Here is a 24,133-nt window from a genome sequence, read left to right on the forward strand (position 1 = left end):
GTTGAGATATTCATTACTCTTCCATTGCTCCAGTACCCATGACATCTTACACACTCCCACATCTCAGCTGCATCACACAGCAGAAGGTTTGCACTAAAAATGAACACACAGGTTTGGTTCTGATGTTTTTTTCCCCAATGAAATCCAAGTTTAAGTGCTGAATCTGCAGCTACAAGTTCCACCAGAAGAGACTCGAGTCACGAGTTGAACTTCAGTCATACGTGTGTCATGTATCATGACCTAAGACTTGACTCAACCAAAAAAAAGAAAAAAAAAAGACCTATGACTGTTCAGCGGCTTAAAGGGGACGTCTTTTTGGTCTTGCAAACCAGCACAGAGACAACAAACAAATCCTCAGAGTATAACTTTTGAATGTAAACTCTGCTGTGGTCAACAAAAATGGACAACTATGTGTAAAACTGCGATAAAAATGTTATACGTAGAACTGTTTGTAGCGCAGCAGCAAACTATCTTTTTTTCTCTATCAATTAATATAATTAGTTTCTCAATTTATCATTTGGTCAATTAAACATCGAAAGTTGACCTATTAAAATGACTTTGTCCAAATAACGGTCCAAATGATATTCAATTTCCTATCACACATAATAAGAAAAGAAAATCAAATTGCCTATACACATTTGAGAATCTTTTTACTTTCAAATTGATTTTCAATACACAGATTAATAACTCATTATTTAAGCTCTGATTGTGTCATAGGAATAATATACAAAGGCACAAGTAACATTTTGCTTTTAATGGTTTATGTTGTATGTATCTTTAAGAGTTTAGCTGTTTCTTAGTTTAAAATCCATATGAACGTGGCTTTATGGTCATTAGCTGAGACATGATTTGCAAAATAAGCTTAAGCTCTTAAGAGTTCTTCTCATCATCTATGCCAATACCTTTACTTAAACTTCTTTTCCAAATAATGTGAAAATAAAATGTTATTAAACTTTTCAAAGGGAGCGTCTTTTTGCAACATTTTTACATTTTCATTGTATTTTTCTTTACACCAAGTAAATAACTAGACGTATGCCTATAGGCTAAGATATGAACCAGCATTATCTAGTTTCTACAACTTCCTACAATACTTTCATAATGACTGGGACAGGAAATGAACACAAAACAAAAACTCTGTCAGTACTTCTGCCAGGCCACACACTCATGAGATATAGCTGACTGCATGTAACGGAGCCTTGTTGACTGAACGGCCGATGAATGCAGTTTACTTCACGGTCCAAATCGAAAAGCATACTTTTGAGGAGTTAACAAATTTGGCAACCAAAACAACACCACAAGTTCAACTGTGACACACACCCAGGATTCCTTCCAGCCAATCAGAGGCTTATTGTCTGTGTATCAACCCAATCAACGACGATGTAGGCGGGCCGCTGCGACTGTTGCTAGGGTATGGTCTTGACGACTTTAACGCTGTTCAGCCAATGAAATCGCCCTTCAGACTTTTCCGCTAAATCATTGGTTTAGACTCACATATAAGCCCGCCTACGTGCTGATCTCATTGGACAGTGGTAGCATCAGTCACTTCCCGAGTTTTAGTAAGGTGCTGTTGATACTGTAGTTTGGAGTCACCAAGACTCAGAAGTGAGCAGCGTACATACATCGCTCTGAAACAGTTTTTACATTTTCCATTCCATTATTTTATGACTTGTACATTTGTGTCAACAGACTGTTTATATATTTTTTTTTACAACAAAACAACAACAAGATGGAACTTAATTCTCTTTTAATTCTGCTGGAGGCTGCAGAGTACTTGGAAAGAAGAGACAGAGGTATTTCAAGCTGAACTGACAAGCATTCCTACGATCATAATTATGATTATTTTTGTGAATGGGGAGTTAGGGTGGCAGTTAACTTGATGTTTTATCATAATGTTAACGTGCCCTGCCACAGTGCAGGTATGATGTCACTTTATAGACAATGGGACACAGACCGGGCCATGGGTGCAAACTGGACCTGGTTGCATGCATGCTAGAAAATAACAGCTGTAATTTCTTATTTTAAATATGTCATGTATTGATAAACTGTGGTATTTCTAGCACAGGAAAAGCTGTGACGCCGTATGTTAGAGTGGAGTTTGTTTTTTGATGCAGGGAAATGAAGGGTGGCATTAAAAATATGGACCAGTATCCCAATTCCAGCTTTATGTAGCTGCAATTATGAAAGATACAGACCTTTCTGGGGCTATTCAGTACTACATAGATGTATTGGAGTCGATAACATCAGTGATCGATCACAATTTATTCTTCTTGAATTGACATTTAGCCTCTATAGCTATTTCACCGTTTTCCCACCAAATGATTCATTGTCAGCTTATTTCTTGATTATTCTTGCAGACAAGACAACATATATATATATATATATATAACATGCATGTTGCTCTGTGTGTCAACAGAGGCGGAACACGGTTATGCCTCTGTTTTACCGTACAGCAGCGACTTTTCCCGAAAGAAAACGAAAGCTTCGCCAATTTCCAGAAAAACTCAGAACAATAGGTAAATATACTTTTTTTTTGGTTGTTGTTCTTGTTTTTTTCCATGCCACCTCACGGAAGAAAGCACACACACACACACACACACACACACGCACACGCACACACACGCACAGAGAGAAAGACATGCTTACACACACACACGTACACACAGATAGTGGAGCAGTTTTCGTGCACGCTGCCATCTCTGCTGCTGCTGCTGCTGGGGCTGGGCTCTCTGTTTTGGTCTCTCCAATAAACAGTGCCACGCGTACACTGTCAACTCCGCTGCTTCTACTGTTTCACTCACACCCCTTATCCTCCTCACGCTGGGGGAACACAAAAACAAACAAAAAAACAACAACAACAACAACACACACACTGTGTATATTACCTTTCATTTCTGCGACCGTGTCACGCCGGCTTGTCTTTCACCTGTGCGCGGCTTTGACATGTTTTATTTGAATGTGGTCAGCGTGTTGTCTCGTGCTGTAAGTTACACATGACATAAACGGGAGTTTCAGTTTCGGTTTAGTCTTTGCTTTCTTTTCAGACTCGAAGTTGGACGGCTGGTTAAAGGTCATTTAAACATTTGATACGCATCTCAAGTAAAAAAAAAACAAAAACAAAAACAAAACGCCTGATCAGCAGGAGGGGTGCTCAGACCACAGTAGCAAGGAAAACAGCCGTAGCGACACCTTATAATTATATATTATATAAGTGGTTTGTTTTGTCATCTGGATCCGTCCAAAACAGGTCACCGCGCGCGGTTTGTTTGCTATTTAAAATTGCGGTGGAAAGCAACACCAATATTAGCTAATGTTTTGCAAAAGGTTTCAGCCACCGTCGTGTTTACTGGAGCGGAGTAGTATTGCAAGACGGGGCTGGCTGGTCAGCATGCCAACTTCAGTCAATATCCTTTCAAAACAATACATAGACGTCTTTGACATAACGTCAACACTACTATTTCCTTGCACTCTGTGGATGATGTTGGTTAATGTTGTGAACAACTCGTACAAAAAACAAACAAACAAAAAATCGTACATATTGTACCTTTTAAACTATTCTCAAAATAATTGCTGATTATTTTTCCTTTGATTGACTAATTTGCTAAAACCAAATCCTTTCAGTTCTCCTTGCTGAAAACACACTTGATTGCCCTTCTTTGTGTCGGTCTAAAGGAGGGCTGCCATTTATTGGATCAATGTAGGACACCCTCAGCAGGCATCTAATTTAGAGACATTTACATGGTATCTAGGCTATATGTAAATTTCTGCAGTTATTGTGTCATATTATTTTGCAACAGTGAATTCTTTTGTCTGTTTACAGTAAACAGGTTTTTAGTGAAGCTCTGCAGGAACTTAAACGATTTGTCATGTTTAGTGCAAAGAACATCAACACATCAAGATGTAATAAAAAAAAAAAAAAAGAATAAATACAATTTTATCTCGGCTAATTATAGTTTAGGGAACCACAGTGAAGAAATCACTACTCACTTGTGAATCAGAGAGGTGTGTCACTGCACATACAACATGTTGACAAGTAGTATCTGTTAAACTACACTCCTTTTTAATGTGCGTAGTTTTGTAAATCTGAAGGTGATATTTGTAGACGTTGATCACAAAGAAGAATTCAGCCCTTTCCACATTCCTCTGATCCAGTCAATGACAGCATAATACACAAATTTAGTATGTGTGTGGGTGAGGGGTGTGAGTGTGGATGTGGCAGGTGGGTGTGGTGGCTCAACCAGACACCTACACCCTTTTACAAACACAAGCCCACTGGGCTTCATGCACCAGGCCTGCTTTCCCTCCTTTTTCTTGGGACTGCACTGTAGGCAAATTCCCCAATTCCCTTTATACACTTCGACAGATTTCTTTTTTTTTTTTTAAGCATCAACAGGATGCAGAGTTAGGGAGTGGGGGGTGGTGAAGTAAAAAAATGTTTGAACTGAAACTGAAGCTGGCTGTTTAGTTATGAAGCACAATGCTCTCTTTGTAGGATCAACACATGTGGCTATCGCGTTTGATATCATGATCAAATCTGCAAATTAAAAGAGTTAACATGTTTTGTAATGGAATAATATTCAGGGCGTGTAAAAAAAATAAAAACAGTTGGGAGTCTATTTGTGCACACAGAAAGAAGGAACCCTGGTGGAGTTTCCTTGTTTACTCATAGGCTGTTGTTAAATCAAAATCCCTCGTAAAAAAAAGAAAAGAACGAGACCTGGAATTTTATCGGTGCGAGTTTCCCTGCTTCACTTCTCTGCCTCAACAGATATTAAATTAAAATGTAAACAGAGCAGATGAGAAGAAAAACCCTGCTTAAATTATTTTGCATCTTTAAATATCCTCTTTTGAATTTGGGAAAACACACACAGGGAGCACTGTGGATGATTTTTACATCCCATAGAAATTATGGTATAAAGCTATTTTACAGGCCTTTGAGTTTTTAACACCAGAGTCCTTTGCATGTCACACCATGCTTTCACATAACATATAAAGGTGTGTTTTAATCTATTGTTATTACAGGTCTGTGAGCATTCCTCTTCCTCTGAATGATTTCCTGGTCGTGCCCTGTGCTTTGACCGGGATGTTTCCCCAATTTGCAGATTTGAATAGCACCACTTCCTCCATGATGGAGTGCAGCTCTTTGCCGGGCCGTTTGGATCGGGTTATTAGCGGCAGTGCAACATCCTGTGCTGTTTTGGGGATGATTTTGTGCAGACACCACATTATCCCAGTTGTAACCCTTTCAGTGCAGCGAACACTGTAGATGGGCCGATGCCCTCGGCCTCCTCGGCACAGCTGTGGGAACCACTGCTTCATGAGCACAAGGGCTCTTAAACAGTGGAAAATGTGAAAAGGCTTGTTGTCAGTCTGGCCTCTTTGTTGTTGGTGTTTTTGTTTTTATTGCGGTATCCATGACGGTCTCATGAACAGAGGGCCTGTTTCAGATGGACTGCAGTGCCCTCGCTGCTCCCGGCTGCACGTCATAATAGGGGCTCTCCTCGGAATAGCCCACACGCTGAGGAATTCTACAGCGTCTTGGCCTCCAGACGTCTGAGTGTGTTTTTATCCCATGTCCGTGCTGCTGTGCTGCCAGCATGCAGCAGCAACAACAGCAGTGTGTGCATGCTGTTTGTATATGTGTGGGGCAGGCAGGGAGGGACGGGTGGGGGTGTCACAGATATTGCTCTCTCTCAGGGCCATTTTTGCCCCCCTGTTGCATGCTTTCCAACAGATGTCACATAGAAACAGAAAAAAAAGACTTTAAAAGACAAGCTCCATTTATCACACAAAAGCCATTGTGCATTATGCAACAGATCAGGCCTGTCTCAGAACCTTAAAATACTGCATTTCTTACATGAACTTTTGCATTCAAAAGCCCCGTAGCCACCTGAAGTCAGAAAGGAGAGAAAAGACAGAGAAGAATCAAAGCCTTTCTTTGATCTCTTGACACATTTGTTCTGATTGTTTCTCAGATCTATCACCTCGCATTTTCTTCCAATCTTGCTTTCATCTGTCTTACTTTTAGATCAAAACGTGTACTAACCAAATCTCTCGCCATTACACTGAATCCGAACCCTCATGTCTCAAGTTTTTGCAGTACTTTGATAGCAGTTTGGCGCTTTTTTTCTTCCCTGACACTTGTCTGTGTCTTTTTGTTGTTTCAGATCTTCCCACAACGAGCTGGAGAAACACAGGTAAGGTGACATCTCATCTCCCCCGTCTCTCATGTGTGTGTGTGTGTGTGTGTGTGTGTGTGTGTGTGTGTGTGTGTGTGTGTGTGTGTGTGTGTGTGTGTGTGTGTGTGTGTGTGTGTGTGTGTGTGTGTGTGTGTGTGTGTGTGTGTGTGTGTGTGTGTGTGTGTGTCTTTGAGCTCCTGACATACATGGTTAAGGAATAATGGCTGCAGGTTTCTCTTGGTCAAAAACACCAGCATTGCAGATCGGATCAGAGGCGCTCCTTGAAAAGCCGGAGATGTAATCAATTAATGCCTTGTGTCTGAAAACGGATAATGGGGCATAAGAGCACCTTCATGCCGATTAGATCTGCCTTTGTTTCAACTTATTTCCTTGTTTGAAGGGAGAATTCTGTCAGTAATGTGATAATCCTGCCCTCCACTGACACTGTGAACAGAGCCAGAATGAATGATGACACTGTCTGTCATTTCTTCCAAACTCAGAAGCCCACAGTTGGCACACACACACACACACACACACACACACACACACACACACACACACACACACACACACACACACACACTCGGTGATTCTGCTCTACTACTCCCAGCATGCACCTCACAGATAGTTGTTCTGTTTCTCTCCTTGGGGTGCAGCACTTGCAGCTCTGTTTTTGCTCTCTTTTGACTTCATTAACAGAAGAAGTTGCAGATTTTAAGCGGCTTCTTTTCAAGAAACACACTTCTCTTTGATACAAAAAAGTTTGGTGGATGTTTGTGAATTGTTGTTTTGCGCCAAAGTCACTCTTGATTCTTAAAAAGTGGTGTACAGCGAGGATTTGGAAAACAGCTGATGTGACTGTTAGCATGTGAAATGGGTGGGTCAGGCTGCATGTGCGTGACACACTGTTACCCACATAGAGGGAATTGGGTTTGCCAGTCACATGTCTGCGAGCGAGTAATGTGTGTGTGTGTGTAGCGCCGAGAGAAACAAGTGAGGACATATTCCTCTTTGACCTGAGAGACACAGAGGGCCGTGGCTGATCACACTGCAGGTGTTGAGACACAACAGTTACCTCACGTCCGATGTCGGGTGTGGTTGGTTACATCTGAAGTGACGTCCAGTCAAACTGACAAGTGCAAATGCCAGTAAAGTGTTCCATAATCACTTTACTCACTTCCCTTGTCATCACTATGGCCACGGGTTTCTGAAAAAGAAGGTGCAGTGCAGTGTCATGACTGTAATGGTAAAAGATGTGAGTTATCTTATTAATCACGCATGCCAAGAAGTAAGCCCTTTAACAAATACAGTTATGTTCAAACATGTCATGTTGCCCTGGCCTCTGTGACAAGTGCTGGATTATTCCATGCACTTTTTGTGCCTTGTTTTTTTCCTGCTTATTTCACCCTTGACTTGTTTGTGTGGAACATTTTCAGCCCACTTATTTGTAATGACAGACCGGGCAATGATGAGGTATCATTGTGATTCTGAGTCATTCACTGTCTGAACCTTTGGCCACAAATTACACCATCATTACTTCAACATCCAGGTGTTAAAGGTTGAAACTGTGACTTTGGCACAACCATATACAGTAGATGAGTAGATAGTGTGTTACACCTGCTCTCAGTGCTTGAATTGACGCACTATTCACTGGTACTTGTACATTTTCCTCTTTGGTGTACAGATATTTATTTTATTGCGCACCACCACTTCTCACAAGCTGGTTTATTTAGGGCGATTCACCATGTCCCCAAATAAACTGCATTTCCCAGGGGGCACTGCGTTACGCTCAGCTGTTCCCGATCTCCCTGCTTGCTTTTATCTCTTGGCTGCTTGTCTAAGTAACATTACATTAACCTTAAAATAATGTTGACCTAGAGCCAAAAGGACACAAAGAGAACACAGACAGACAGTGACATAGTAGAACTTTAAAAGTCAAATACACAACCAGTAATAAATGCAGGCCAGGAGCAGAAAGCTAATGTTAGCAGCACTGCTAGCAGGGAAGAGTGTGTTGAGATAAAGTTAGCATTAACAAATACACCTGCAAGCTACAGTTCAGTTTAACCCCAGTTTAACCGCCAGCTATAGTTATGCCAAAACTGTTAAGTGGTTTGATGGCCAACAGAAAATTCAGTTTGACAATCGTCTTTTACAAGTCATTTACAAACAAAAATGCCAAAAAATGTGCATGTTTCAGCCAATATAGAGGATTTGTGCAAATGTTCTCCTGAGTTTTGTAACAGATCGTACATCAAATATCTTTTGGTTTTATCTTTGGGTTATTAGTCAGCCAAAACATGCAATTTGATGTCACTTTGTGTCCTCCAAACTTGCAGTGGGGCTTTTTACTATTTCCCACTACGTTATAGACTAAACAGTAAACTGATAACTGAAAAAAAAAAAAAAAAAAAAAATTCCAGAGAAATTGAAAGGAAAAACAGTGGTATGCCACTCAAAGGACTTTTTCTAAAATCGTCAGTGTCTGCGGTTAAACTCTTGTCTGTTGCTAATTCATAAGCAAAACCAAAAGTCTTCTTGCCTGTTCAACCAGCTTAAAGAATGCGTGACTAGTTTGGACCATCTGTGTAAAGCTTCGGCTCGACTGCAGTCCCAGTATCGCCTTCAAAATGCCTATCTCCCTCACGCTCTCTCAGACACCACTGCAGGGAGGTGCTGCTGTTTGAGCACTGACTCACTGTCTTTGTTTGGTCATGTGTTGTGTTTTCGGTTCACCTTCCTGCAGCACATAGTGATCTTTGTTTTTATGTGTTCACGAGGTAGACAAGGTGACTGATGAATGTCTGGTTGAGATGCTGGAAGGCAGGGCCATTCATTAATAGTACTTAAGTCATGTTGTCTTGCAGGTCAAGCTTGGTAAACATGTAACATGTAGTTTCTGCATATCTGATTTTTTTTTTTTGCACTAATACCAAACTTTTTTTTAATATTAAAATTTGGGAAATATAAAGTTAAAGACAAGCTCCTGAAAAATGTTATACATTCTGCCAATCAGATAATTGATTAATAAACCAAACATTGATTACGTTGAATTATTTTCCTCTTCCATGTGGACATCAGGTTACTGCTCAGTGGCTGCATGCTTGGCGCCTCTCCTGAATCGGCTGCCTTGGCAGTCATTCAGGTGGCAGCCTGCATATATTTGTGCCCTGTTATCAGAGTGAGTTGTCTGGTGGGTGGGTGCGGAGTCCTACAGGGTCGTCTGTCCTGACACCACCTGCTTATCTGCTGCAGCCTGAGTGTAGCTGTAACAGCTCTGTTCAGATCATCTCCAGGATGACTGTGCACCTCTTTCACTCACTCATCATTGCACTGGCAAAACGTCACCTCGATGTTTTTGTGAAACCTAATGATGCTGTGTGGTTGGTCTGCACTGCCATTACTTCCTTCCCTTTTCTGATTTCAACCGCTCTTGATCACACCTATGACAACTCTCTGTGCCACAAGTTTCCTTTCTGAGCAATGACAAGAAATTGTGAAGCTACAGACGTTTTGCTTTCCCACATATGACCTGTTTACAGGAAACCTGAGTCCAGTCATTTGCGTCAGGCTGAGCTTCTGGTATGTTTGTGCTGCTTGAAAGAAGGATTTACAATTCTATTTTTATCTCAACCACCCATGGCTATTAGGTGCTCTCAGTTTCATTTCTGAGATCACTGAGATTAGAGCAACACTCAAAGTTTGCAGATTGATTTCAACAAACAGTATTCTCTTACAGCATACTCTATATTACACAGAGGTAATGTGCAGCAACTGTGTAACACCGACTGAACGAAGTTTTAAATCCACGTGCACTTTATGGACACAGGAGCAAGCACTCTGTTTGTCAAGGTCTCATCTTCTCTCTAATTAAATTTACTGTCCCCATGCCTTCTACTCCCAGCTGTGATGAATGACCTGTTTGGCTTTGAGGAGCTCTTTTCCCTTAAGTGAAGCTCGCCTGTGTGTGTGTGTGTGTGTGTGTGTGTGTGTGTGTGTGTGTGTGTGTGTGTGTGTGTGTGTGTGTGTGTGTGTGTGTGTGTGTGTGTGTGTGTGTGTGTGTGTGTGTGTGTGTGTGTTCGTCTTTAGGCTGGGCAGTACCATGCCCAACTGTATGAGTTATGGCGGTGTTTCAGTGGGAGGGAGACCCATCCACAGCCCTGTTCCTTCACCTCGCTGCCCTCTACTCTTTGTCTCCCTTTCTCTCCTGAGACCACATCTGTTTTTTCTGTTATCTGTTTTTTTTCCCCTTCTCCTCGATCTGGCTCTCTGTTTGGCCCACTAAAAGTGCCTGAGTCAGCAGAAACCTGAGGCACGAAGGAGGAGGAGGAGGAGGAAGAGGAGGGCTCCCTTCTTGCAGAAGGCCTTTATCACTCTTCACTGAGTGATAAAACTGGACCCGTTCCTCCTCTTTTTGAGGTATAAATCCTTTTTTTTCTGACAGTAAATTTACATTGAAGTTAGTCGTTCATTTTATATTGGATTATAAACTGCACAGCTGTTGTGAACATCACTAAATTCGGCCATATCCTGGTCAATAATATATGCAGCTTTTTAAATTCACTGTTCTTCTTAAGAACTTAAATGTAATGATTGCCTCTCATTGGCATATAAACAAAGTTTGGAAAGTTTCCGTCCAGCTTTGGTTGTAGTGTGACATTCACATGCTCACTTATTGCACGTGTGCTTAACTTCCTCAACTGTCACAATGTCAGTTACATTCCCCCTTTGTTTGGTGACCTGCTGCAGCCATTAAAGCTTGCATCTACCAACTCAGATCAGTAATGACTGATGTCCCTTACTTAGTAATCATTAAAGCACATGTAGGCCGTGTTGTAATTTGTAGCAAATGGATTAAGTGAATGTTGACCTACTAATAGAGTGGACTAAAGGGTGTGCTCTATGGATACAATTTAAGTTATACTTTAGATATTGTTTTCATTATTGATTAGTTTACAGACACGTGTTTGTTCACATTTTTTTCAGTTGATGGTTTGGTTTTAAAATTTCAGAAAAAGTTCAAGGTTAAATTTTCAAAATTACATGAGACAGAAATACAATGATGAACAATTAAGGTGGAACGTGAAGAATTTGGCATTTTTGCTTAAAATAGTATTTGCTGACCAACTTTATGTCCCAGAACTACTACAACTGAGGTTGATTAATTACCGTAGCTTTAAATGAATGCATTTTGAAGACGTTCCTTTTTCTAAGAAACTGCTGCTGTAAATTAACTAGAAGATAATTTTGTTTTGACTGTTCCAGTGAATTAAATGCCTAAATAAAATCAAGTTTCTTCTCATTTTGATGCAAAAATCCTATAGCTATATATTTTATATTCTGGCTCCACCCCCATATTTCTCAGCTTCAGTTTTGCTATGATGAGTATGGGAGCCCCGCTCAGCCCCTCTGAACGGCGGATCAACCACCAACCACTGGGGTTGCTGAGTGTGATGTTATTGAAGTCAAGCATTTGTACATTGTACGTTATACAAGTTGACATACTTACGGCATGTAGTTCCAATGGTGGTGGTGGTAGAACAAGATTAAACAATAGAAATAGTTGGAGCACTGCCAGAAAATACCAAGGAATTGATGCTTAAAATTTTAAAAACAAGTCTGCAATGGTCACTTATCAACATTGTACTCTTCTCACATTGGGTGAGGGTCTCCATTATTTACAGCTTGGTACAAAATCGACGTCATGTGGTGGTCAATGCCGATTGGTTAAAGGCTTTTGACTCGGGATCCACTGGAACCAATCCCCAAACACATACATTCACAAAAGTGACACCAAGCTGGCATAAGCCATCAATTTAAATTCAAATGTGAGAGTGAGACAAAGTAGTCCTGCTTATTTGTCTGCAACATTTATCTGCAGTGGTTCAATACAACCAGAGATTTTAAAATCTCGTGAAATATTTTGCTACATTGTTCTACCTTAGACTGAATGGATTTGTCCAAATTGTTATGCATTTAGTGAAGCCAGTACATTTAGTATATATCAGACAGACTGGGTTTTAACTGGGCTGTATGTGACTGAAGAATAAGAAACAGCATTGAGAAGATCTTCCACTCACTCAGGTCAAACCCGGCTATGGTTGCTGCACACACGCAATCTGGGCCCGTTTGCGCGTTTGTGAAAGGCCTGTGGATGATCTGCACTATCTTTCTGTGCATTTGTCCACAGAGATATTAGAGTATGTGAATGTGACCGCTGTAGGTCTACATTTAGCTGAGACTGAGCCCTGCTCCCTCTCAGGTGTTGGCTGCTGCAGGGTGCTCTGCAGTAAACTCAGTTTGTTGGCACAAAGCAGCTGACGCTCATAAAAACAACAGTGTAGGATGAACAGGGTGCGTGCACAGCTTTGGGGAGGGTTGCCAGGACAGAGAAAATAAATTAAAGAAGTAAGTGAAGGGGAGGAGAGCAGGGAGAGAAGTGCGTTGACTGAACCATTCATGATTTGATCCGGGGCCTTGCGTGCCCGAGGAGTAGGAGACGAAGAGATCTGGAGGGAGGGAGGGAGGAGAGGCAGTGTAGGACGTGGCTGCTATGTGTGTCAACCAGGCAGCTTGAAATTCAGGTCAGCAGAGCATAGACACACGCACTGGAATGCAGAGTTAAGTAACAAGAGGCGGTTTAGGGGGTGAGTCAGGATGGTTGGGGGTACAAAAACCAGCAGGCCAGTATTACTAGAATGGTCTGTAGCCACGTCCACAGTAATTTTTGTCCACAGTAATTTTTGGCGAGTAGGGAGTCACCCTGGGATTCATTATTCGTTTGATCCTGCACTGATAGACCAGATTCTTCTGTCTTTTCCATTTGGTTTAGTTGTTTTACATGCTACAGTAGCAGTGTCTGTCATTTTTCTCCTTGTTTTTTTTTTTTTTTTTTTTTTTTAAATAGCTTTCAGCCTCCTGAAAATGTCCCAATACCCTGCAAAAAGTAAGAAGTCTTAAAATATGAGCATTTTGTGTGATAGAAAAGTCAGGTTATCATCTCGATCCTTCAGATGGGTCTTGCGGCCCCTGATGTGGGCACAGAACCTCAAATTGGACCCCATCCTGCTGTTCTAAAAACATCTTTGAGAAGTAAACAGCCCAACATTTACAGTCAACATGGAGCCTTAAATGTCCTCTCATGCCACCAGATTCCTGTGTGCTAAACATTGACAAGTATCATTATACAACCGGAGCTCCCCCCATGTCGGCGGAATGTGTTTACTGAGTTCGCTGAACTTGTCTCTACTAGTCCGACCAACATTTGCAGATGTACTTTTCGATGCATGCAGGGATGCATGCAGGGTAAGGCAATTAATGTCCATGTCTGTCATTTGACATTGTGTTGAAATGGTTCAGAGATGCAGGAAAAACTTTTTCTCTGCTTTCAACCCCCCTCTCTTTGTTTGCTCACACGCTTTCCCCTTTAAATTCTATTTGACATCTGTTTTTCTGTTAACACCGCTGTAAGCTGGCTGTGCTGAGGAAGGGATTTTGTAATGATCCATGCTTGCACAGGGGATTGTTTCAGTACACGAAAACAATCAAATGAATCTAATTACTAGGCATTCCCAAGCACGCCCTGTGGAAATTCCAGTTTGTTTTGTGGAAGTACTACTACAACTAGTGACAAGTGAGCAGCAAACTAACTCTACTGTTTCCTGTCATTTAATCACCAGTAAAGCACACTTAGCCTTTTCTTCAGGGTAATTCTATGAGAAGTGAAGGGACCTCCCTCTGTCTCTGTCTCTGTTCAGGTTTCTGTTTGCAGCTTGCATGTCCTGCTGTCAGGAGAATGTGTTTATGGGGGACGTGTATCCTCTGTCTCTCTTTTCAGTTGTCACTGCACACAGTGGGTGGGTGTGGCGTCCTCCACTACAGAAAACAAACAGAGCTCGTCCCAGACGACTGACATTTTATATCAGTGTGATAAAAGCCTCTTGTGTCTCTCTGTGCTTCAGTGTGGGTGTCTTTGGTCTCACTGGCGTGAGCTGTGTGGTGAACCACTCTGCCAGTTTCACATGAGCTGCTTCTGACTCTTCTACCATCTTGTTTTTCTGGAGATGGCCCATCAGATCTCTGGTAAATGTAAACAAGTAAGGGAAGGCCTGGAGGGTGACAGGGAGAGTAATGAAGGGCTGCTGAAAGGCTGTGTGTGTGTGTTGTGTTTTTCGGTTGGCCCCTGGGTATGGTCCCTCACCACCTCAAACCTTCCTCCATCTGCCTCCCCGAGGAACCTGCCAGCCAGATGTAGAGCCACTCCACTGGCAACCTCAAATCAAATTCCACCACCTCACCATGGTGATCCGCAGCCCCCACTTTCACTTTCCAGAGCAGAGGGGGGCAGATGCAAAAAAAGTTTCTCTGGAAAGGTTGAGGGATATTTTCTTATATCCTACTCAAACAGGTTTTAAACAAATCTACAAGTCAGACATCCTTCTTTGGAATAGAAAAACAGTCTTCTTGATTAGACTAAACCTTGTTATTTGAAGTTAAAAGGGAGATTATCCAAAGTATCACAAAGTTTGCAGAAAAAAAACATTGTCCATGCAAAACCCCAGCAAATAAAGTGGGTAAGACATTATTTTTGTCATACATGGAATGTTTCCAAAACTCAATAATTTACCTGATGAGTGAAATGTGATTATTACTGGTAAGAATGCTGTCCAAAACTGTAAAAATGAGATCCAAGATATAATGACCTGGAATTATCCCTTAAGCCCTTAAGAACACAGTTTAGATCCACTTTATTTGAAAGAAGTCAAACGACAAACCCTTCAGTTTGATGCATTGCATTTTCAGATTAGATGGTAGCATTATTGTGCCTGTTTAAAGCTGAGCACACCAGGCTGTGCACCCTGCATGCTGATGCCGAAGTCTAAGCACCATCCGAAGCAGGTATTGCATTTTCTTTTCCTTTTTAAACCCAACAGGAAAAGTACCAATTCAGCTCTGCAAGTGAGGGGGAAGCTCACTGCACTGGTGTTTCTGATGACCTCTGACCTTTGTTTTGCGGGTTTGGCTCGGTGCCAGACAAGCCACTTGGTCCTGTGGGTTGAGGAATGCAGCTGGGATGCAGTGAGCTCATTAAACATTGCAGGCAGTGAAGGGGCGAGGGTCTGTTGTTTGCTCTAGCTTGTCTTCTCAGGCCCTGCAGCTCTTTGTGTGCAGATGGAGCCTTTCTGGGACACACTGTGGCCACCAGGACAGTGTGTGTGAAGCATTATGCCTGCGTGTGTGGACACTGTATACTCTTTAGATACAGAATACATTAATATCCCTCAATATGCATCTGTCAGACATACACAGGCTGCTGCAGATGCAACAAAACAAGATACTCCTTTCAAAGTGTGAGTTGTGAGAAAGGCCTGATCTGTACCCAGCAACCTTGTCTGTATATACTGTAGGTCAGCGGTTTAAATAGCTTGTTCCAGTTTCAGTAGCACACAGCTTTCTCAGCAAAAAGTTCCTTCTTTCCCTCCTCAGTTATCTGCTGTGTTTTGGCACTGAGCCTTTGATGGCGAGAGAGAGAGGAGGAGGTGGGGGAGGGAAGGCCAAAGATCAGACACAAATCATCCCGTGGTACTCAGCACGTGAGAACAGTCAGGTGGTGATTTCTCTGCAGACTGACTCCTCCTGAACAAATTGAGTTGCAGATTCACTATTAAATCCACAAGTGCAGAGTTATTACAGTGCACTCTGTGCAGAGGAGTCCAAAATTTTCACAACAAAACGCAGATTTTTATTAGAGGTAACATTAAAAAAAAAGATGAGATTTAAATATCATAAACATATTCCATTTATATTGTGTGTCCGTACCATGAAGCCCTGCCTTTTGTGCTGTCTGCAGCCGCTTGACACACGACTCCATAATCTGCCCTAGCTACAAGTCCTGTGACACCACACCAATAGTCTCATGCTGTGACACTGTTCATGACTGGAATATCAAAGACCATCCTATTTTCAACCCAGACAAATTGGAAAATGTACTGTGATTCAGAACCACGTGGGGCCAGACAGTGCAAATGATCTGCTCCCTGTCACAGACACGAAGGTCATGTTCATCTGGTGCCACAGTTTGCATGGCTGTTTTAGGCAATCTGATAAACATTTCGTGACCAGGGCTCGGTTTAGGAATAACAAACGTGAGTGAGGGAGGGTCCTAACCCCGCTCCAGATCGGCTGTGTGCTCTTGAAGAAAAACAGCGAGAGAGTGTGTCTCGTGGCAGGAGAACACATGCTGCTGTGAGGGAGCTGTCAGGGACACCCTGCCAGGTTTAACTAGGTCCTGCAAGAAGTACTCAGATCCTTTTCTTACATAACAGTACCATTGCATTAATGTCAAAATACTCCATTATCAGTAAAAGTCCTGCATAGAAAATCTTATTTAATTAAAGTATTTGTTGCAAAATGTAGTTAAAAGTACTAAAATAAAATTCCTGGTTTGGTCCCTCCACTCTGGTGATCCACACTGCTTGCGGTACCAAGTTTGAATGAGTATATGTTTATCTCACAGGATTATTGGTACCTGTGAATGTAGTTTGGGATATGGAGTCATAGCATTTCTAAAATATTTTGTTGCTATTAAACGTCACTACCTTTGGCCCGATTTGAAAATGTAAATGAAAAAGAAAGATAATTAGTGGTTCTGCCCTGTGATTCAGATCTGCTCCAAAATGGTCCGCGTTGCTCCTTGGCCCATGCTACACCCTTCAGCCAAAATTCATGAAAATCAGGCTTGTTGTTTTTCCATAACAACAAACAAAAATAAACAAACAGACAAATAAACCAAAAACATAACCTATCTGGTGAACATAACTGAAGCTGTTGCTTCCACAAAGACCTTGCTGTTTCTAAGTAGGCTATGAGCCAGACTTTTGTTTTTTGGTTGCACACATTGACTTACTGGTGTCCTTTTGTCACTGTGGCAAAAAGTGTGGATGGTCTGGGACAGCCTAGCTGAAAACAGTTCAATCATTTATATTTCTAATGTGGCTAAATCAATGGTGGAAGTGGACATTTCTATCCTCTACATGTCAGGTAAAATATGTAGTGAGCATATATGTGGGGCCTGGGATGAATAAGTGGGTAAAAAAAAAAGCAGAGTTTTCTAGGGGAGGAGGTGGGTAGTCAGGCAGGGTATTCGGGGAACGCCTTGTTTTTGTTTTTCATTACAAGAGAGAGATGGGGTGGGGTGGGATGCAGGATGGTTGCCCATTGGCTCAAGTTACCCTTTGGATGATGTGTATGGAGCACTGCCTGGTGCAGCTGAGCACACTGCTCTCAAAGAGCCCTTTTTTTAAATCCAAGAGAAAGTCATCCACTTGCTCGGACCCCACTCCCTTCCAAAAAAAACCTGCCCCCTCTCCCCCTCCCTGCTGCAGACCCCCTGCTCCTTCCTGCCTGCTTCCCCTGGCTGAAGACCAAGTGCTTCATGTGGCTCGACTGAGGCAGGTTGGAGGTGGCCCCCGCCCATGTCCTCAGAAGACACTTGTTTTCCATTGGGACTGTGGGGGTGGGGGGGGTGTTGATGTTGGCTGGGTGGAGCAGAGGGTTGAAGGGGTTCAGTGGACGGGGGTCTGGCGGACTTGCCCCCAGGGAGAGGAGGAAATAAAAGAATAAGAGCACTTTCACACGCCCCTTTTTTCTTTTTTTGTGGATCACCTACATGCACCTGTGGAAAGGAGAGAGGATGTTTACACAGCATTTTAATCTTTACAGATCCAGTGCAATTTTATAGGTACAATAAAATCCATCAAAATTAAAGATGCAATTATAATTTAGGAAGTTAGATTGTTATGTTTAGTTACTGAGACTCTCTTTGTGCACGCCAGCTGTCTGCGGCTGACCTCTAAATGCAAAAGATGGGGCTACTGAGAGGGTCTTACTTTATATGAAAAATATAGGTGACACCCTTCCTGAAAGAGAAACAGAGAAAAGATTGTGTGTGCATGTGTGAAGACTGAGTGTGCTCCGTGCACTGGCTGGGGCCTCCTGTGTGCTCAGCTCTGCAGACAGCCCCAGAGAGCTTCACTTCTCTGATTAGGTTTATTGTGGTCACAGCAATGGCCAGTGGAGACCTTGCATTGTTGGGAGTTTGTTTACCGTTCAGCCGGAGTTAGCCAAAGGGACAGGACAAGAGGGGGGAAGGCTTGCTCAGAACAAAGGAATGGTTCATGGACTAGCTTGACTAATGGAGGATTGAAATACTTTTATGAACAAATCTGAATAGAACAAGGACAGAGAGAGGATCTGCTGATAAAAATGTTTTGAATAAGAGCAGTCCTTTTGAATAATATACAGTATCCATAGAATGTCACGCAACCAGACAAAGATCAGCTTCTCCTTGTCATCACTATCACTCAAATAAACATCCAAATGATGCATCCAGCGAGCTGTTTACTTGAGCATCCAGGGTTGATGGCCTTGTAGGGCTTTGGCGCAGGACGCAGGGTTTTCTGAGGTCACAATGTTTGTCTTGATTTCAGTCAGCAGAGTCACCTGAAGCAGTTGCACATGAGGTTTTGGAAAAAGTCAGTCAATACAGTTGTGGTGGACAGTGCTGGACTTCTATAAAATGCACACATGCACACAGGTCAGTGTGTTGCACTATATATATATATATATATTTATATATATATATACTTGAGCTATTGTGTGCACTCGGGTTTATACATTTGCAAGCAGTTTTTGCGAATTCAGCTGTCACAAATGAAGCCACAGTCAGAAAATCACAGAGGGCGAGGTAATATATAGTTCATTAAAAAACAAAAAACAAAAAGCCTCCATAGTAACAGCCTGTTTGTCATACTGAATGTGTGTCACATGTGGGAGTATATTGTGAACAGCTCTTGCTTGAAGAAATATGCAAAGATAAAAAGTGTGGCTGGATGATAAAATAAACCATATGTGAAGGGTAAATTGTCATTGATAACAATAAATGTCGCATAGCTAAATTACATTTGTCTGTATTTAATGACAGTTTAACCGCTTATTCTTGACCTCCGGACTGGACTTTGGTCCGATCGGTTCATTGAGTATCTGGTCCGATACCATTGGTTGGTGTAGCTATTTTAAGTTAATTATGTCCGCTGGTACGTGCACGTTCTCGATTTAACTATGGACTTGAGCAGAGAGCACACATCAAACTGTGGTGGTCTGAGGCAGCTGAGGAAAAAAACAACCTCAACTGTTGTTTCCCCCCCCCCCCTCCTGTTACAAAAACATGACTTAAAATTTCAGATCCCTGTTACATTGCAAATGTGCACATGCCAGCAGTCACAAACCTCAGCTGCTGATTAAGACCAAGTGAAGAAACATGTACCTACTCATGAAGGTTACAGCTTGTCCCATCTCCGCGCACGTCAAGATTCACAGTGGTGGTGTTTCAACTAATATTGTTAATTTTGCAGAAATGCAGCATAGTCTGCTCTTTGTTGTGGATGAGGGGCCTTTGCAAGCTTTGAACGTGTGTAACCACAGAGACTCTGTGCTCCCTCAACACTTTGAAAATGTCTCACGGTCAAGTCAGAAGTAAAACCAAACCTGCAGAGCATCAGCCCTCATCAGACAGTTTACAGTAAGCAGTCTCACTTCTTATGTTTTCAAGTACGAGAACAAAAGAGGAGATGAAAATCACGTTGTACAATGAGCAGCGTTTGATTCTGCCCCTTCTCAGCCTGTTTGTGTAGGTGCTTACTTTCTCACTTTACTGTTGTTGAAAGTGTGCTGACTCACTGTGTTTGTGTGCTTGCAGACGTGCCAAACTACGGCTCTACTTGGAGCAGCTGAAGAAGCTGGTGCCTTTGGGTCCAGACAGCACGAGACACACCACTCTGAGCTTGCTGAAAAGGGCCAAGATGCACATCAAGGTACAAAAAACCCCACAAGCAACTAGTATTCACATCTGTTCTGCTGTTTGCATCTCTTTGACAAGTGGCAGTTTGAGAACTACTAAAATTCCCGAAATTTCTCCATGATAAAGGTAGAACCTCCGCTTATGACTTTTGTCATTTTCAGCCCATCGCTGAAAAAAGTATTTTTCTGTGTGGTATGCTTACTATCTCAGGAAGTGATTACATATGATTACAAGGCAGTGATGAAAAAAAAAAAAAAAAAAAAAATCGAATTTCATTAACTTTCAATTTCTTCTAATTCATGCAAATTTTAAGGCAAATTAATTGTATCAAAATGCAAATTGCAGCAAATTCTCTCACTCCACAACAGATGAATCAGTCTTCCTGCAGAAAATGTAGTAAGTAAAAATGCAAAACATTTGCTGGTTCCAAATAGTCAGATATGAAGATTTGCTGCTTGTATCATTGTAAACTAAATATCTTTGGGTTTTAACTGCTGGTCTGGAAAAAAAACAGCACTTTGAAGACATCAGTTTGGACTTGGGAAATTATGAAATACATTTTGTGTTGTTGTTTTTTTTCATTTTAGACTAAACAAAAATTACATTAATCAAAAAAAAAATCCCCTCAGGAAGTCACACTTTTTAAAAAATCTCTACCAGCTACATGAGCACAAAACTCACACTTTACTTCTCTTATTTCTTTCAGCTTTTTTTTTCCTTTTTTGACTCTTTAAGAGTTACATTGTTTTCAAATCTTTCAATCAGAGTGGTTCAGGGCCTGCCAGAAAAACAAATCCAAGTTTGAAAGGAAGAAAGAAAATGAGTCAACAAAGTAGAATCTGCAGGAGATTGTGTGGCTGATCTCTGGATATTTACAAGAAGATAGCATGATGTTTGGTTTGTTTACGGCCAAGCTCTCCATGGTTCACTCAAAGGTTTCACTTCCGACACCAAGAAACATGTGCTCAAACCAGCAGGCCTGCAGCAGGAGCAGTCATATAGAAGAGTTTAGAGGAAATTCAATGCATGCAGACTGTAATTTGATTGTTAACATTGGTGTGGAAGATGAACTCTATGTACAGTTTAGGACACGCTGTACTGATCTTGCTGTTTACAAGCAGCAACAGTGTGGTTGGTGGAAAATCCAGACGTTGCTCTTTTAACCCTTCATTTCCTGTTTATCATGCACGTCCTCTCTGCTCAGACAATTTGCGTTAATTCTCGTCATTGTGCTGTTCCTTCTCGCATCACAAAGGGCCACGTGTTTGGACTTGGCCTTGATTCACTACCAAACACATTCATATGCAAATAAGTGCAGAATCTAATTCCACGCTGAGTCAAACTTTGATATGAGTTTATGTATTTTTGGTTTCGAACTTCTACTCCTCACACAGTCATTTTGCTACTTCCCCATTGCGTGTTGAAATTTGTTGTTGTTAAATACTCTCTTTTGAAACTCCTGCAGAGGTCTGAGTGTGGGCAGGTAGAGAACGAGCCTGGCAACATCAGTACGACACAACCTGAGTCAAAATTTCAGCAAAGGCGATATATTCTGCCATAAGATTAATTATGAGGATAATATGGAAATTACAATATGAAGCGATGTGTTTACTTCTATTCTAATCTTTTGCTTCGTCATATAATGTGTTTTCCTAGAAAAATAAAATCTGGTAATATTCCAACTATTTGGGAAACATTAGGTCACACAGAAAAATATGTCATATAGGTAGCTTTCATGTTGTTAGTCTGGATTATGAGCGTAAAACATATTTGACTTTTTCTTTTTTTACACTCATGCATATAATGTGTGCAGCAATGACTCATATTTCTTTTGTCAAATGGTGCAAACATTAATTTCTATTGTATTATTGTGTACCTTTTCTCTACAGCCTGCGAAAGGTCAAAGTGGAATTTTCGGTATTCCCTCACAATAAGTTTTGGCTTCCTATTGCAATGCAAATTGCAATCGGACAAAAAAAAAATAGACCAGGAAGACAGCGACCTTTTGGAGGAGTTAAAGGAGAATGTTGAGAGAGATGAGCTTGGGTCGAATGAACATTATCATTGATTCTTGGCATCCTTATGTTGTATGTGCAGAAGCTGGAAGAGCAGGACAGGAAGGCTTTAAACGTGAAGGAGAAGCTGCAGAGAGAGCACCGCTACCTCAAACGCCGCCTGGAGCAGCTCTCTGTGTCGGGATCTGTGGAGCGCATTCGCACCAACAGCATGGGCTCCACCATCTCCACTGACTCAGAGCAAGGTATGCCGACGGTAAAAAGTAAATCAGTGGTATTAAAACTAGGATCAACCCACTGTAGAACCTTGTGTTCTTGTTAAATCACATTAGAACCAATGTTTTCACATGCCCATCTATAAATACCTATCAAGTAGAGGTCGAGCGATACTGAGGTTTTGGGGCTAACGCTGGTACCAATATCAGGAAGGACAAAAATATCATATCAATATATTGACTGAAATGTGGTTATCAAATACTTGGGACACAGATTTGTAATAGAGGAAGGACATTTTACAGTTTAACAATAAACTATTGTCCCAAATGAATCCTTGCACTGAAACAGTGAGCTTCACTGGGAATTAAAAAATGATAAGTAACTATGAATTTGAAAAAAAAAAAAAAAATCTAAAAACAAATAGGACATTTGTAAATTACCCCAATCATGTTTTTCTGCATTATGTTATGTAAAAAAAAATATTTGTGACAGGCCAATATCAGCCCATAAAATCAACCAACTGATACATCAGTCGGTCTCTACTGCAGATTGATGTGAGCTGTAACATCAAAGACTAAAAAGCTGCATCTGAGCTTCATTTGATGCACTCTTCATTTACCAGGTGGACAGTTCTGGGCTTTACCCAACCACGACATTAATGTAAATGAAAAGTAGCTTCCCTCCAAATTTGATGTAAATAAGTAACGACCAACGAATGGTCTTAACAGGGACACTGTGTGCCCTGAAACTCCAGCTTGCAAATACTGTAAAGGTGGTTTATGAGTGCTTTAATCCATATGTAATGCGTGTTGGAGCAATTTGGCTGTCGCCTGACACGCTCACCTCAGATTACAGATAAACAGGTCTGGCTCTGCTCTTCAGCTACTGATAGTGGGCGGTTTCATGTCATGTGGTCCGCTGTGTGCTGTTGCCGGTTGTGGCAGATAAGCAACTTTATCACGTGGTAAATACAGAAATAAACAAAATACAGTAGGCTGTGGTCGTGCGAGACTGGTCAGACTCAAATTTGATCGGAAGCCTTGTATTCTGGAAATCCCCAACAAATCTAAGGAGAGTGAAGGCATCGGTGTATTTTACCAGAAGTGATTGCTGGAGAGTCTAACAGGTGGCCGGGCGCGCGGAGGTATGATGGTTGGCAGGGTCTTTTCACTCTTTACTCACCTTTTTATAATTACAATCAACACTATGAAAGCTTCCCAGGAGCAACTGTCGAACGTGATTTTTTTTTTTTTTTTTTTTTGCTTTTGATGGGGTCAGACCACATGATCATCGTTGTCACAGGCTTCCCTGAAACACGCAGGGCCTGATATACTCAACGTTTGCGTGTGTAAAATCACGTGCAAACTCCACACCACCCGCAAAAAAATGTCCAAGCGGATCCACTAATGATGTGCAGTGAGGATTGCGTCTTTCAAATGTGCAATTTAATACACGTTGTCCATTTTGCGTGTTTGCCTGCATGCTTGTGTAATTTTGGGTGTTTCTGCTCGAGGTTGCAAAATGCTGGGAGGTGAACATGCAAAGAGAATAATTTAGCACCCTCAACGATGTTTACTAAACCTGACAGTAGAAATAGGAGAAGTGATTGTGTGTGTATTATAGTACGACTGAAAGGAACGTATTAGTCAGATGCGCAAATCTGGAGAGACGACTGCTCTTATTGTGGTGAGAAAGAGACGCAGGGGAACTAAATAATACATAGAGAACGTGGTTTTACACCTGTGGAAAAAAAGTTTAGATGTCAGAGAGAAAAATTATTCAGACATATCGTCTGTCCAGCGATGACACTTCCGAGTTATTGAATGAACTGAATGATGATTGACAGCCAACAACAAGGAGGAGCCATG

General features: G+C 41.6%; 1 protein-coding gene across 3 annotated transcripts in view; it reads left to right on the forward strand.

The window, feature by feature from the left end:
• Positions 1-1,597: 1,597 nt before the first annotated feature.
• mxd4 (MAX dimerization protein 4) overlaps positions 1,598-24,133 on the forward strand; it is a 28,636-nt gene continuing 6,100 nt past the window's right edge. Inside the window, exons 1-5 of one of the 3 annotated variants that reach the window (XR_011311668.1) lie at positions 1,598-1,790; positions 2,414-2,513; positions 6,165-6,194; positions 19,933-20,047; positions 22,132-23,409. Coding sequence is in view for 2 of the 3 variants with exons in the window: in XM_069715412.1 (XP_069571513.1) it covers positions 1,727-1,790; positions 2,414-2,513; positions 6,165-6,194; positions 19,933-20,047; positions 22,132-22,294 (472 nt within the window). In the remaining variant the exon portion in view is untranslated. The remainder of the gene's footprint in view (positions 1,791-2,413; positions 2,514-6,164; positions 6,195-19,932; positions 20,048-22,131; positions 23,410-24,133) is intronic. The other 2 variants (XM_069715412.1, XM_069715411.1) reach the window with 2 other exon arrangements.

This window comes from Brachyistius frenatus, unplaced genomic scaffold (genome assembly GCF_029030835.1).
Source record: "Brachyistius frenatus isolate BFR_SWC_R1_liver_20210118 unplaced genomic scaffold, ASM2903083v1 Contig_142, whole genome shotgun sequence".
Classification (NCBI taxonomy): domain Eukaryota; kingdom Metazoa; phylum Chordata; class Actinopteri; family Embiotocidae; genus Brachyistius; species Brachyistius frenatus.